The sequence below is a fragment of the Molothrus ater genome, chromosome 21 (genome assembly GCF_012460135.2).
Source record: "Molothrus ater isolate BHLD 08-10-18 breed brown headed cowbird chromosome 21, BPBGC_Mater_1.1, whole genome shotgun sequence".
NCBI classification, from domain to species: Eukaryota; Metazoa; Chordata; class Aves; order Passeriformes; family Icteridae; genus Molothrus; species Molothrus ater.
Genome location: NC_050498.2, coordinates 7,683,431 through 7,698,660, shown reverse-complemented (window position 1 = coordinate 7,698,660; position 15,230 = coordinate 7,683,431). Strand labels below are relative to the sequence as shown.

The 15,230-nt window shown below is 62.4% G+C and overlaps 1 protein-coding gene across 2 annotated transcripts in view; it reads right to left on the bottom strand.

The window, feature by feature from the left end:
• The window catches only part of ABR (ABR activator of RhoGEF and GTPase), a 37,732-nt gene extending 23,493 nt beyond the window's left edge, over positions 1-14,239 (bottom strand). Inside the window, exons 1-2 of one of the 2 annotated variants that reach the window (XM_036394915.2) lie at positions 13,987-14,239; positions 576-760 (exon numbers count right to left, since the gene is read on the bottom strand). In XM_036394915.2, the coding sequence (XP_036250808.1) occupies positions 576-760; positions 13,987-14,209 (408 nt within the window). In that variant the 5' untranslated portion in view covers positions 14,210-14,239. Of the gene's footprint in view, positions 1-575; positions 761-5,122; positions 5,321-13,986 lie in introns of those variants that run through there. The other variant, XM_036394916.2, reaches the window with a different exon arrangement.
• Positions 14,240-15,230: the final 991 nt, after the last annotated feature.

The following is a 15,230-nucleotide window of genomic DNA, read 5'->3' as shown; positions in this document are numbered from 1 at the left end:
GCCGTGCGGCTGCTCCCCGCACCAACCCCGAGGGGCCTGCCTGGACCCCACTGCTCCCGGCCTTCATGGAAACTTTCATTCTGGAAAAAAACCCACTTTTTTCCCTTTGGATCCCGCCCCGCAGCTCTCCGGGCATTCCTCCTCTTTTGGAAAACCAGAGCGCTTCCCGAGGATGCGCTGCGAACAGCAGGGGCTACATCGAAATTGAGCACAGCGAGGGGGGGCACCTTGCGTCCCCAGCCCTGCTGGCGCCTGGTCCCCGAGTGCCACTAGATGGAGCCGGCAGCCCGGCGGAGCCGCTGTGCCCGGTCCCCAAGGGCTCCCGGGGCTGGGGACCCGGCACTCCCCGCTTCCAGCGCTCCCGACCCGGGACCCTCTCCCCGGCCAGCCCATCCCATCCCGGCTCCGTCACGGCGGGACAGGGACCGGCGTGTCCCACGGGCATGGCACCCCCTGAACTGCCACTCCTTGGAGCCCAGACTGCCACAGCCGGCAGAAATTGGGCTGCCAGGTCAGAGCAGCTGCAGAGCACCACAAACACCGCTGGCACCGAGACCCCCCCGCCCAGCACCTACCCCTGTGCCGAGGCCATCGGTGGGCGTGGGTGACACACCGTCCCCGCTGTCCTGGCCGCGGGCGCTGAGCTGGGGGGACATGGTGGGCGACTCATCGATGTAGGGCATGGTTTCCGAGCCCTCCGGCAGCGCCTTGGGCTCCTCGTTGCCCTCGGCGTCGTACTCGTCCGCGCCATAGTTGAAGTCTGCCGGAGTGAGAGAGGGGTGGCCGTGAGCATCCAGGCGCGGCTCGGGGACACCGTGTGGCACCGAGGCCACCCAGGCCAGCCTGTGCTGACCCGCGGGCAGCTGACCCCGCGTCCCAGGGCCACTCAGGGCCAGCCCAGGGCGGCCCCGCTGCCTGCTCAGCCAAGCAGGCAAGAAGACATCACAGATCACAGCGAGCATCCCCGGCCCCGCAGGCATCCTCTGCTCGACACACTTCCCTATATTTGAATAATTCACGGAACCGAGAGGCCCGACGGCCTCGTCTGCGCAGGGACAGCTGCTCTGCCAGACGCTGCAGCCCCATGCAAGTGGCTGTGCCCTGCCTGCCCGCCGGCCACCATCCCTGTGCCATCATCCCTGTGCCATCATCCCTGTGCCATCCCCGGGGACAGACGAGCTGGGCTGGCAGCCACGGCCGTCGTCCTCCTCGCTTGCCCGTGCCCACACTCCTCGGAGCTGGAAATGCCAGGATGCCCAGCTCGGGGGGCAGTGCCACCCCCGCGGGGTGAATTGGGCATTCCCTCCCCGATGGGGGACAGAGGGGGGCTCATTCCCAGCGCAGGATGAGCCCCCCCCCCCGCCAGAACAGCACCCATTTCTGGGTGCCCCACGCTGCCCCACAGTCCCCCATCACCCAAGCCCAGGGGAAGGAATTTGAGGGAGACAGAGCCCCAGCGGGGAGACGGGGGGGGTCTGCAGAGGGGCCCTGGGGCGCAGCGGGGCCCGGGGCACATCCGAACCGGTCACCATGGGAACGGCAGCGGCTCGGTGGCGGCGGGAAGAGGCTGCAGCAGCCCCGAGATGCCGACAAAGGGGAGGGGGAAGGGAGCCCGGCTGCTGCAGGGGCGGCCGTGGGGTGCACCCAGCACCCCTCACCCCAAGACAGCGGCCAGGAGCTCCTCGGCAGCTCCCAAAGAGGGAGGGGGCTCATCCAACACCGCCCCCTTGCTGCCCTCCCATCCAGCAGCCCCATGGATCCCTGGAAGCCACATCCCCACAGGCTTCCTGGGCACAGACACTGGGGAGACCCCAGCTAAGAGCCCAGCTGATAACCTGGCCACAACGGGGTGCCCTGGGGTCAGAGCAGCCACCCCAGACCAAACCCCACACCACTGCCACTCCATGTCCCCAGGGCCCTGGCCATCCTGGACAAGGACTCCCCTGGCTCCCACCAACACCATCCAGCACATTAATCTTACATCCTGCTTCCTAGGGAAAGGGGATAAATCTTTAAATCAAAGAGCGCTGCAAAGTGTGCTCAGGCCAGGAGCCCTGCCAGTGCCAGTGGGGAGGGATGGATGGGGAGTCCCATCGTGCACCTGAGAGGGGTTGGAGGAGAGCTGTGACATGGGCCAGATGCACCCCATCTCTGCCAGGACACCACAGCCCCTCTCAGGCCTTACTTCTTCAGCAATTAGCTGATGACAATCCCTCAGTGGGCCACCACAGCCCACCTTCAACCCAGGAGCTGACTGGATTGCACCCCCCTGGTCCTCAGCTTCCAGGAAAAAAGGATCCCTGGCTCTAAGCTGCTCTGCCTCCTCATGGTGGGCTGTCCATCGTCTCTCCTGTCCTGGACAGATCTCAGCTGTGATGCTTCCAGCACCATCCAGGAGCACAGCCGCACAGGGCTCATGAGCACTGGTGTCTCCCATGGTGGCCACTCCCCAGGACACCACCCCACAGAGCTGCCTTCAACCAAGGACTGTCCCCAGGCTGGGAATGCCCCACAGAAACCCAAACTCTCCCCCAAGCTCCTTTTCTAAGGGAGAGCCAAGGCAGCAGAGAGGCGCCAAAGCTGATGATCACCATCAGGTGCCATTGCCTTCCCTCCACCACAGCCAAGGTCTGCAGCTCCAGGATCCACCACAGGGACACCCAGAGTGGCACTGTCACTGTGGCAGTGCTGGCAACCCAGGTGGGGCTCATCAGCATCCAAGTAATGAGGAACAGAGCGTTAATGAGGCAGCTGGGGACCCTGGGAGGTGACACCTGCAGCAGTGCAGGGAAGGAGGTGGCATGGAGAGGGAAGGGCCTGCAGGGATGCAGGAGTGACCTGGCTCTGTTGGTAGTAGCTGGATCTACACCCCAGCCCCAGACCAGAGCTGGGCATGACATCTACAGGCAGTGCCCAACAGGCACACACTGAGAGGGACCCTGAGCTGGCCCCAGGACAGAGCCACGTCCCCACAGCTCCAGCTGTGCCACCCGAGGCTGTGCAGAATTTGAGGGGCCTCACCTGGGGAGCCTGGGCACAGGAACCTCCCAGCAAGCCCAGAAGCTGCTACAGGGAGGGGACCAAGCACCACCAAGCAGCCAGGACAAGCAAGGGAGACACTGATGGGCAAGGGGACACAGAGAGGTTGTCCCCTGTGTCTCCCTGCCTGTGGGGTGCTTGTGCCACCCAGGCAGCCCAAACCCAGCATCTCCCTCCCTCCTCCCCCACAGCTGCATTGCCCCTGCAGCCTGTTCGGTGCCCGTGCCAAAACCCAGAGCTATTTTTGCTCCTGATTTTTAGCAGCAGTGGAAATCCTCCTGCTGCACCCCAGGCATGGAGACGGAGGGCAGGGAGGAAGCCTGGCCCAGGGGAGCCACTCTGGGGGACAAGGACACCCTGATCTGAAACAGCCTCGTGGCCCCAAGCCCACAGACAGCCCCAGGGCCCTGAGCTGGACCCAAGCCCACACTGCACCAAGGGATGCTGGCACCCATCAGGGCAGAGGCCCTGTGAGCTGGCACACAGCCCCAGCAGGGTGACAGGGCCAGGAACACATCCCCATGAGGGATTATTTTCCCCAGGAAAATGTTTTTGCTCTGCGACATCTCCCCAGGCTGGCCCAGGCTATTGGCAGCACGATGGCCCCCGTGAGGGAGCTCAGCCAAGGGCAGCAGCTGCTCCTGCCCAGCCTGGACAGAGCACAGCCACAGCAGCCCAGGGTGGCACTTCCAGATGGACACGTGCTGTTCCCCGACACCCTGTCAGCGTGTGGGCACAGCCCAGTGCTCACCCATTCCACCCCACTTCCAAGAAAAGCCCAACATCCACAGAGAGCCTGTGAGATTTTGGGGGAACGCCACGGTTTGCCTGTGCCTGGGTGAAAATTCACCATGACAACACAGATGTGTGAGCTGGCCTCAGACCTGCTCCGTGGGCCTCTGCTAAAGGGTGGCTCAACATAACAGCATCTCCTCCACACCACCACTGCCTTGCCCAGTGTGATGATGATGGCTGGATCCTGCCCTGCATCCCCCAAAACATGGGCATGGCCAAGCAGCCTCCCCCACACCTTGGGGAGGGCAGCAGGAGCAGGATTTGGGATGGCAGAGCCATGGGAAGGAGGGTGCAGAGGCTGGGGCTGGATGTGGCCCCTAGGCTCCAGCCCAAACCCCTGCACAGCCACCCCAGCCCCTGTCCCTGCTGGATGTGGCCTCTGGCTGTGGACATCAGAGGCTTTGGGCTGGAAAACCTGGGGCGGGGGCTCAGCCCTGCCCACCGTGCCCCTTGGCGGCCCGTGCTGCCTCCAGGGCATGGCAGATGCCAGATGCATGCATGGAGCATGCTCTGGAGCATCCCACCTTCCCACGCACCCAGCCAAACCCCGCTGCCCTACCAGCACCAGGCTCCGAGCCCAACGCTGCGCCCCAAACCCCAAACCCCACCCCGGGATGCCCCCGCAGCTCCAAAATAATCACGGGGACCCTGTGACCGAGCCCCTCGTCCCCTGGATCTGCCATGAGAGCAGCACCGGCCCCGGGGCTCCCTCCTCCCTGCCGCCCGTCCCTGGGGTCGGATCGGGGGGGTTCGCACCCCCAGGCTGCTGCAGGACGCCCCCGGCCCCGCCGGCTGCCAGCCCCCGGTACCGACACCGCGTTGCCACAGCACCGGCACCGCGCCTGGAGCTCGCTGCGAGCATCACGGCTGAGGGAGGCAGGGATGCAGGGAGGGAGAGGCGCCCTCCCACCGCCGCGCAGGGACAGCGATGGGACCTGCGGCCAAAAACCATCCCCATCCCCAAAACCCCCGCGGGCAGTGCCGGCTGCGGGGAATGACCTGCTCCAGCCTCAGCGACCCCCCGAGCTCGGACCACCGCCACCCACCCTGCTCATGCAGACCCCAGAGCCTGGGGGACGCCGGACAGAGCCCGGACAGAGCCACCAGGACATGCGGGATGCTCCCGGAGGGGAGCACAACCCCCTGGCAGCACCGGCAGCCCCTGGCCGGGCTCGGCTCCGCCCGGGACAGCGCAGCATCCCTGCCCAGCGCGCCGCAGCGTTACACAACAGGTAGGGGCCAGGCAGCCCCGGCCCCCCGCGCCCCCCCGGCAGCCCAGGGCACGTACTGCTGTAGAGGGTGTCGATCCAGGAGAGGCGAGGCAGGCCGCGGTGGCTCAGCGGCTCCATGCTCCCAGCGCTGTGCCGGCGCTCAGCCCGCTCGCATCGCACAACAAAGGCGGCGGGCGGGAGGCGGGGGCCGCGGGCCCGGGCGGGGGCTGATGGCAGAGCCGGACACGGGCACACGGCCGCGCTCCTGCCAAGGGTGCCCAGGGAAGGAGGTGCCGCCTGGCAATGGCAGCGCGTCCCGCCTCCCGCCCCTGCCTCGCCGGGGGGAGCCGAGCTCGGCGTCCCCCCGCACGCAGCAGCCACGCCGACCCTCCGCGGGGGTCTGGGGACCGGCGAGGAGGGGGAGGAAGATGAGGATGAGGAGGGGATGGTGGTGGCACAGCAGCGTGGGCACCCCAAGGAGAGCGGGCGGGAAAGGGGGAGTTGGCTCCATCACCCCTTCCAGCACAGTCTCACCTCCTTGCTGTGACCTGGGGATGCTGGGCCAAATTCACAGCAAAACCGCCCCAGCCCCTCAAATACCTGAGGCTGAAGGACACAGTCTCTTCCCAGCCCTGCTCTTCCCAGCCCTGCTCCCCCTGGTTCTGGCAGCCAGGGCCTGCAGGAGCCGGGAGCAGCCCTGCCCCACACAGCTGGGGCTGGCAGAGCAGGACGCGGGCAGGCAGGGGTTAAACCGCCCTCCCCGGCCGCAAAGGAGCCAAAGGAAAATACGAAGTGCCAGAGTCATCAACCCCAATATGTCAGGGCGCCAGCCAAGCGTTCAAGTGCAAAGAGTGCCCTGGTTCAGGCTGTGCCCGGCAGGGCGGGCACCATCCCCGGGCACCATCCCCGGGCACTGTCCCCGGGCACCGTCCCCGGCCCGTCCTGCCCGCGGTCGGCACGGACCGGGAGCGGCCCCGCTGCCAGGTGGAGCCGGCAGGAGGGACAATGCTCTGCCGGGCACACGGGGAAGGTGGAGTGTGAAGTGCCGGGACGCGGAGGGGAGACCTGAGGGGACCCTGCACTGCCACCACCTGATTGTCACTGCCAGGGATGCCCATGACAGGCTCGGTGCAGCATTTTGGGGGAGCACAGCAATGGCAGAGCTGCGGTTCAGCATGGCTGGAGCACAGAGAGCCATTGGCACCTGGCATCCAGGATGAGGAGCCACTGCTGCCCCCAGCACAGCCCTGCCCGCCTGGGGGCTGCATCCAGCCCTGGCCTGGCAAGGACAGCCAGAGCCTGCTGCACCCACGGGCTGTGAGTCAGGGTGCAGCCCTACAGCTGCCATTTGCCTTCCCCTGCCCCATCCCAGGTGCTCTGGGGAGCTGAGACTCCCCTTGTCCCCAAGACATCGGCACAGGCAGTGCCCAAGGGTGGCCACCATGTGACAGCCTTTGCTGTCCATCCCCCACCAACTCCTGCTTCGGCTCAAGCTGAACCTGTCCTCACTTTGCCCCTTAATGGATGGAGAGTTTCCTGCACACTCCCCAGCAAACCCCACACCCACCCCTGCACCCCCAGAGCCCGAGGCTCAGCCAGGAAGGTGGTGGTGGTTCAGCTCAGAGCATCAACCTTGTTCATGGCAGGAAACCACAGTCCGCTGGTGCCCTGGGGAGCCCTGCAGCAGCACCAGCACAAGATGCAGCTGCTCATCCTCAGCACCATGGCTGCAGAGCCGTGGGGGCAGCTGGTTTTCCATGCACAGCTCCCTGCATACAGGCAGGGAGGGGCTTTTCCACATTTCTCCCTCAGCCAGACACATTTCCTGGCCACTCCCGCCCAGCCTCTCCATGCCCCCTTTGCACATCTGCTTCTTTATCCAACGCAGACCATGAGCTGAGCACTTGGATGAGCTGCCAGAGCTCCTGGAGCCCTCCCCAGGCTGGCCACCCCCAGCCTGGCACCACACAGCAGGTCCTGGCAGTGCCACGGCCAGGAGGACCAGGCAGGCAAGTTCCCCACAGCCGGGTGAGTGTCCTGGGAAGGCCAAGGCAGGGCCACCCTGTGCTGCACCACTGAGCCAGGCAGGTTGCACAGCCCACACCCACCAGCCCCACCAAACTCCTGGGGGGTATTTTTACTTTGGTTTCCATATTCTTTTCACCTCTGCAAAAACAACAACAAAAAAACCTCAAAACCTGCAAAGCAGCTGAACCTCCCTCCTCTCCCTGTGGTTGGGGGGGGGGGGAGCACCCACCCCAGCCTGGCACCCATCAGCCCTGGGTGACAGAGCCCAGTCCTGGCTGAGGAGATGCTGCCAACCATGTTCTCAACCCCCAGCCCTGGGTGACAGAGCCCAGTCCTGGCTGAGGAGATGCTGCCAACCATGTTCTCAACCCCCGCCACCGCCCCCAGCTCCAGCTGGGAGCATCCCTGCGGCAAGAGCTGGGAGAAGCTGAGCTCCAGCATCCCTCCCCAGCAGCAGCCAGCCCTGCACAGCCTGCCTGGTGTCTGGCTGTCTGCCTGGCATCTGCCCAGCCCCTGCCCGCCTGCCCACGCCTCGCTATTTCTGGGCTCTTGTGCAAGAGTCCTCCAGTCACAGCCACGGGAGCTGCAGGAGCCCCAGGGCTTGCCCAGAGTTGGGCAAGGGCTGCTGCTGGGCACCCAGGGCTGCTGGGCACCCAGAGAGCAGCCCCAGAGCCACCTGTACCTCCAGCACTGGGAGTGTTTGCCCACAGGAAGAGCAAAACGGGAGACTGAGGTTGGGGAGCACCATGCAAGTGGCTAAAGAAGTTAAGGACTGCAAGAGCAGCCAGAGTGCTTTGGTTTGGGACAGGGAAAACCTCTGTGTGCTGAAGCCATGGCAGGAACACAGGCAGGCTCTCCAGCTGCAGAGCCTGGGCCTGAGGTGGGAGATGCCAGAGCACAGCCTGGCTCCCCCAGCTCCTCCAGTGCCTGCTCTGCTGGGCCCTCAGCAGGTCCAGGCTCACCCTCGCTGGTGCAGAGCAGCTGCTCTCCCCTTGCCAGAGGCTGCAGAGAGGAATAAATGAAAATGTTTCCAGCCTCCCTGCCAAGGAGCACAGCGGGCCCTCAGTCCAGCACTGAACTCCTCTTCCTGTATCAGTTCCAGTGGAATTGAAACCCTGAGGTCTGTGCTCACTGGGGCACAGCTGAGAGGTGCCTGGGGAACAGGGAGGTCACCTGGAGCATCCTGGCCTCAGGGCAGTGCCAGGCAGAGTGCCAGGGCCAAGCAAGCATGGGGAGGAGGGCAGAGACACAGCTACAGCAGCACTGACCCAGCCTCTCAGAATACCCAGATGGAGAAGGAATGAAAGGTTGTGGCTGGTCAGAAAAAACCTTTTCCTCCAGGTGAAGGCTTGGGCCAGCTATTGCACTGAGGGAGGCAGCTGTGGCTGTGTCTGCCACAGCCCCCAGCTGCTCCTCTCCCCCCAGCCCTGGTGCTGAGCTGGCTGGGCCAGGTCTGCCCCCCAGCACAGGAGCTGTGGAGGAGGAAGAGGAGGTGTTGGTTCACAGCCTCGGAACAAAAATCACCTATGGAACAAAAACTGTCCATGGCAGATAGGAGACCTTTGTGCTGGGACGGGGCTATCTGCCAGATCTCCAAACAATCCCTGAACTTTACAGCTGGGATTTATCTGGGGGCAGATCTGCAGGAGTTCTCTGGGATTCTGCTTAGGCTGGCCAGGCTGATCCAGCTACAGCCAAGGGAGCCAAGAGGTGCCGCTGCTCCTGATCCACACACAGCAGTTATCCTGCTTAGCAAACACTGACCAAGCCATTTGGGGTGGGAAGGCCAAGCCTGCTCCAAGGTGTCCCTTGGGGATGGGGTGAGTTCCCTGTGTTCCCTCGGGCTGGCTCCCGGCCACTGCTCCCGGTGACCTCAGTGGGAGGAAAATCCAGCAATGCTATGAACCAAGGGGGTTCAGGTGCCACTTTCTGGGGTGGATGGACACTGAGTGAGCTGCCCTGGCCAGCCCAGGCTCCTCTCTCTAACCCGGGGAAATATGAATTCCCTGGCAGCACAGAGCAAAGCTTCTCCCCGTGATCACTGCCACAGCAGACAGCACCCAGCAGAAGACAGAGCAGAGCATCCACTGGGATCCCAAGTGTGGGCAGGAGGGGAGGAGGAACCCGAGGAACAAAGAGCCTCCATGCACAGAAGTGTCTTCCCAGGGAAACAGAAAGAAAACAAACCCCAACCAGATTTCAATGGCCTTACAATGCAAATGTATGCAGGTCCCGCAGGGCACTTCTGGCTCTATCCAGCCACCTAATGAGGATTTCTTGCCTGCCCTGCTGCTGCCATTGCTTCTACCTGGGGCTGCTGATCACCCACAGCCAGCCCCTGTGAGCCTGGGGCCTCCTCCATGCCGAAGTGCTCATCCCCATGGTGGGCACAGCCCATGGCACCGCTGGCACTGAAGGGCAAACTCCATCCCCAGCCCCACCGCCCAGCCCTGAATGCTGCCAAGCCGGGGAGCTCAGGGCTCTGCCCCAAATTCTGGGGGCCAAAACCCAGCCAGTGGGGCTGTGCCCAGCTGGCAGAACACAGGGATGCATCCAGACCCAGCTCCTCCAGGGGGGATGTTGGCATCTCTGTGCTGATGAGAGAACCACTGCCATGCCAGGGGAGCACCAGTGAGACAGACAGGGATCGCCAACCCTCTGTGCACCCTTCCTGCTTCTCTGCAGGGCCCTGGCACCTGGAAGGGCTGCTCCCCCAGCCAGAAGATGCAGCTGCTGCTGCCATGATGGTGCCCACAGGCAGAGCTGATCACAGATCTCCCCTTTGCTCTTGCAGCTCCTTTACAAGCCCTTCACTATTTGCCCAAGCAGCACTTGCTGCTCCCACTTACAGCTTTAAACTGCAACTCTTCTACTCAAAGGCTTTTCAGCCCCATAAACTTTACATTTATTGATGATCTTCTTTAACAGTGACAACCTGTTCCAGAGTTAACCCTGCAGTCCCCAGCTCAGGCAGCATCACTCTCAGCCTGCCGTCACTCAGGGGCTGCTGTCACAATGCCACCAGGGGGGTTTGTGGAGAGAAATCACCTCCCCAAATGCTGCCGGGCCCCAGAGCAGATGGAGACAGTTCAAAGGTCCCCAGCAGGCACACACACACACACACACACTCTCTCTGTGGTTTTGTCCTTGCCTGAACAGCTAAAATTAAACACTGAGACTCTGCCTGGCCTGCCCTGGCCAGAGGAGGAACTTCCAGCCTCTTCAGAGCCAAACAAGCCCTTTCTAACAATGAGGGAATATAACAAAGTAAAAATTTAGAAACTAAACACAAGGACACAGAGGTGGTAGATGGGCTCTTGGGGAGACACAACTGCACCCACTGCACCACCCTGATTTGATGCCAAGATCCCATCCAGGTGCTAAAGGAGGGGAGGTGGATGCACAGACCATGCAACATTTCATCTTCCTGAGGCTGTGAAATCACCATTCCTTCCCCTCCTGCACACCATGACCTGCTCCAGGCAGAAGGAGATGCACCAGGACAAGCTCTGGACTTTGCTCAGTATTTTCCATTCTGCTTCTGCAGAATATTCCAAGAAAGGGATGAGGAAAAAGCAGGGTCTAAGTGCAGCTTGGGACAGCAGGACAGAGCTGCCCCATCACCTCCACAGCTGCAGGGTTTTTTTCTGGGACAGACAGAGGTGCCACTTTCACAGCAGCAGCAGCACAAGCAGGGATGGAGTGACAAGAACAAGCCCTGACTTTACTCAAATCATGTCAGGAGCCCCCAGCATGACACCCATGCCAATCCAGCCCCCAGCTGGGCATGCAGGGGTGAGGTGGCCAATGCCACAGGAACTCCAGATGCTCCAGGGTCCCTTTCCCTCTTCTGTGCTCACCACCCTCCAAGGCAGGACCTGCTGCTGCTGGCAGCTCCCTTCCCCTTCCCAAGGTACCAGTGAAGGCAGTGCAGCAGAGTGAGGAGAAGAGCCCACGTGACTCCAGAATCTCTCCTTGAGAGAAACTGTAATTCCAGCTAAACAGAGGGCTGGGGATTCACTTACAGCACATCTCACAGCCTCAGCATCCTGCTGTAACCAGATCCACCAGCTCACGCCGTCACGGACTATTCCAGCTATGCCAACGCTCCCCACCCTACAGCTCATATTTGTGGCGTGTAGGGCACTGCACAGGGCAGCTCAGGGGCTCCCAATCCCCACAGCCTTCCAGAGGAGCTTCAGCTCCATGGCAAAGCCAGCCTCTTTCTCTGCTTCCCAAGGACAAAGCGAGGAAACCCAGCACCGAGTCGCTTCCACCTCTGCGCTACCTGGCTGCGGGCACGCAGCATCTCCACCGAGCATCACCCCATCCTCCTCTCGGCCACGAGCACCTCCTCCTGCTCAGCTCACCCTCTCCAGGCTGCCACCAACCCACAGCCCTCCATCCCTCCGTGGCAAACAGGAGATGGAAGCAGCAGCCAGCCCGAGCCCGCTGCGCCCCGGCTCCGCGCACGCTCAGCTGCGAGGCCAGCTGTGTGCTCAGCCACAGGGACAGGCGATGGCCAAGATGAGGGGAATTTCAGCCCTTTCCACGCTTCATTCTGAGCCATCTGCTCGCTGAGGCTCAGATTTTGTTGGTCCCAGGAGAGCTGGCACAGGCGTTATCTCAGATGCCAGGATGGTGTATCTGGCTGTCACACGCGCCGCTCTGGTGCGATAGCCCCAGACGGGCATCTTGCAGATTTCCTCCCTTTAAATCAGATTAATCACAAGCTACTTAAAGGAAAACACTGTGTTTCCCTGGTAATTCCCATAAAGATGATATTCAACACTCCTTCACTTGCTGTCCAGAGGGTGCTTCCCAAGGTTGATACAGCTGGGGACTGACTGCATTCAGCCACAGCCACCGCAGCACCAAACTCTGAAATTCACATTAAAATACTGAGGGACCCAGGCAGAGCAGCACTAACCAGGTTACACACCACCAGAGTGCTGTCAGGAAAAGCAAACAACACCACAATCATGAATTTTCAATTGCATCTGGAACATAGAGAAGTGAGAAGAAAACAACAGGAGCACGGGGTTAACCAACTGTCCATGAAAGGGGGATCCAGGCAATGACTGCACACCTCTACTGCACTCTCAAATCCTGCTCTTAAATGTTAGCCCAGGCAGAGCACACAGGGGCCCTTATAACGCCCAACAAAGAAAATGCTGATGCCTGGGAAAGGCTCAGGACAGGCTGGGGACAAGGCTGGGGAGGGCTGAGCCCAGCCCTGTCACGGGGCAGGGGGATGCTTCCTCCTCTGATGAGTGCTGGAGCTGCTGACCCTGAGGAAGATCCATTTAGGGGAGGAGGAAGAGGCCACATTCAACCACAGCTGATGCAACCTTGGACTTCAAAGTCTTGCCAAAAGACTGGAAAGGGCTGGACCCCTCCAAGTTGTGAAGCCAGGACTCTCAGGGGCTTGTGCTGTGCTTCAGGAAAGCCCCTTTAACGTCACCCACCAACCTGAGAGCAGCCTTGCACCATCCTGGCTTTGGAAACATCCAGGAGCATAACCCAGACATAAACAAAACACAGGTCTGAGTGTAAATCAAAGATCTGTGCTTGGTCATTCTGATGCACTCGAGCCACTTCAGCCACAGAGCAGCTCTCCAAGAACCACAGCCCATGCCTGCTGCTGGGAGCTGGAGAGGGGCTTGGAGCAGCCCTTTGGAGGCAGCATTCCCAAGGTCCTTGTTCCTGGGCACAGGCTCCCACGGCCGACTGGAGAGCAGGACAAACACTCACACGTGCAGCCTGGCACAGCACGGTGACAACACCGAGAGCAGCCACATACTTTGGACATTTCAGCTCCAGGCAGCTCAGGAAGGTGAAGTGGAAACTTCCTCCAGCACTGCAGACTAATGCAATAAATATAAATGAACTAAATATTAAGCATAATTTGACATCAGAGCACTTGCTCTCCAGGCAATCTTGAACCAGCACGATACGGCCTCAGGGGGAAACCACCACACCAAACAATCGAGCAAGAGCAAAATTAACTCAAGTCAGCTGTGGAATTAGCAGCATTAAAAGTGACATTCCCTAGCTGCCAGGACTGTGTTTGAACCGGGTTTAATGCTGATGCAATAACAACTTCCAGGCCGCTGGAAGTAGGACAGTGTGACGGCTGACAGCGCGAGCTGGCTGTGCCTCCAGTGCCACCACGCAGCCAGGCACTTGCGAAACATCATTGTCCTCAATCCACCTAGAAAAACGCCCCGGGACATGTCACCACCCCGGCATGCTTCTGCTTTAGAGCCTCCAGGATTTTCCCGCAGGAGGTCAGAGGGTGTCACCTGAGCAGAGGTGTTCCCATGAGCCAGGAAATGACTCCTGTGCAATGTCCGGCCCCAGAGGTGGCTCGTGGGCCACTGGGCCATCAGCGAGAGCTGCAGGGGACTGGCCAGAGCCAGCTGCAGGGGACTGGCCAGCCACCCTCCCTCCTCGCCCACCCAAGGACGGGGCCTTGGCACGGGATGTCCCTGGGAGTGGGACAGGGAGGAGCAGAGGCTTGGGGTGACCTTACTGGTTGGTCAGGGGCTGCACAAGGGCTGTCATTAGCCGTTCCATGGGGATGGCAGAAGGACTTTGGGCATCCTCTACTACGTTTCGGCATGGGGTGCTTCTGGCTGCGTGCTGGGGACACGCGGGGGCTCCTGTGCCGAGTCACAGCACGGGCCGCACCAGCCGGGTGGCACGGATGGCACAGGGGCTCGGGATTGCCTTTACCCTGGCACGGCACGGCACGGGAGGAGCGCAGCACCGGGGATGCCCTCGGCCGCGCACATTCGCCCTTGAGCGTGCGGCGGGGCCGGCTGGGGACACTCTGGGGACACCCTGGGGACACCCTGGGGACACCCTGGTCCCCGGGGGCGCGGGGTGGGGACGGCTCCCCCTCACCCACCTGCCGAGGAAGCGTCCTCCGCGTCCGAGCTGCCGGCGCTGCCGCCCTCCGGGGAGCTGCCCGCGGGCCGGGGGGCGGCGGGCGGCGGCGGGGCCCGGGCCAGCGCCGCCTCCAGGTACCCCACCTTGAAGCGCTCCTCGGCCAGCGCCCGCTGCAGGCGGCGCAGGTGGCGGCGGCAGCGCTCCAGCTCCCGCTCCATGGCCCGCACCGAGCCCAGCTCCATGCGGGGCGCCGGCTCCCCCGGGAACTGCGCCTGCCAGTGCCGAGCGAAGTCCGCCCGGGCCGCCTCGCCCGCCGCCATCCCCCGCCCTGGAGCCGGGCTTCCCCCTACCCACCCACCCGCCCGCCCCCGGTACCGCCGCCTTCCGCCCCCCGAAGCCGCCGCCGCCGCCGCGGGGCCTGACGTCGGTGCCCGCCCCCGGCCCGCCCCGCCTCGGCTCGGCTCGGCCCCGCCGGGGCGGGGGCAGCGCTGCCACCGCCCCCCGGCTCGGCCCCGGCTCCGGCGGGAGCGGGCGGGGAGCGGCGGAGGGAGGGACGGGACGGGACGGGACGGGACGGGATGGGATGGGATGGAGACAGCAGCGGGGCGCGGGTGCTGCGCTCCTGCAGCTCACAGACTCCTAGTGCCCCCTCCGGGTCTCCCCGACGAGCTGCGGGCACGGGGATGTAGGTAAGGGAGTGCCCGGTGCCGGCAGCTCAGGGCAGTAACAAGGTGATAATTAACGCCAGAATCCATCCCACGTGCTCCAGGAGATCCCCGAGCCTGGAACGGCTGAGCCTTAAAGGTTCCTGTGACATGGAGTTGCTCCTGTGCCTTCCACAGCTGCCTTCCACGTGCCCTGGCCTTCACTGCAGAGCTCTGTGTGTCCCATCCTCATCCTCTGGCCAGTGAAACTCTGCCAGGCCTGCTGGTCTCAGGATGGATGAGCCATTCCTGGCACATGGAGCAGCAGGCACAGGCTCCTGTGGTGGGCAACAAGGCCTCCAACTCCCTGAAAGGAGTGTGAAACCTGGTGAGGGTTTGTCTCTACTCCCAAGGAACAAGGGACAGGACAAGAGAAAATGACCTCAAGACTTAAATTGGATATTAGGAAAAGTGGATGGTCAGACTTTGGAACAGGCTGCTCAGGAAAGTGATGGAAATGTTCAAAAAACAAGGATGTGGCATTTAGTGGTTTAATGGTAACAAGGCAGTGCTGGGTTAACATTTGGATTCGATTAGGGGGGCTTTTCTACCTGGAATA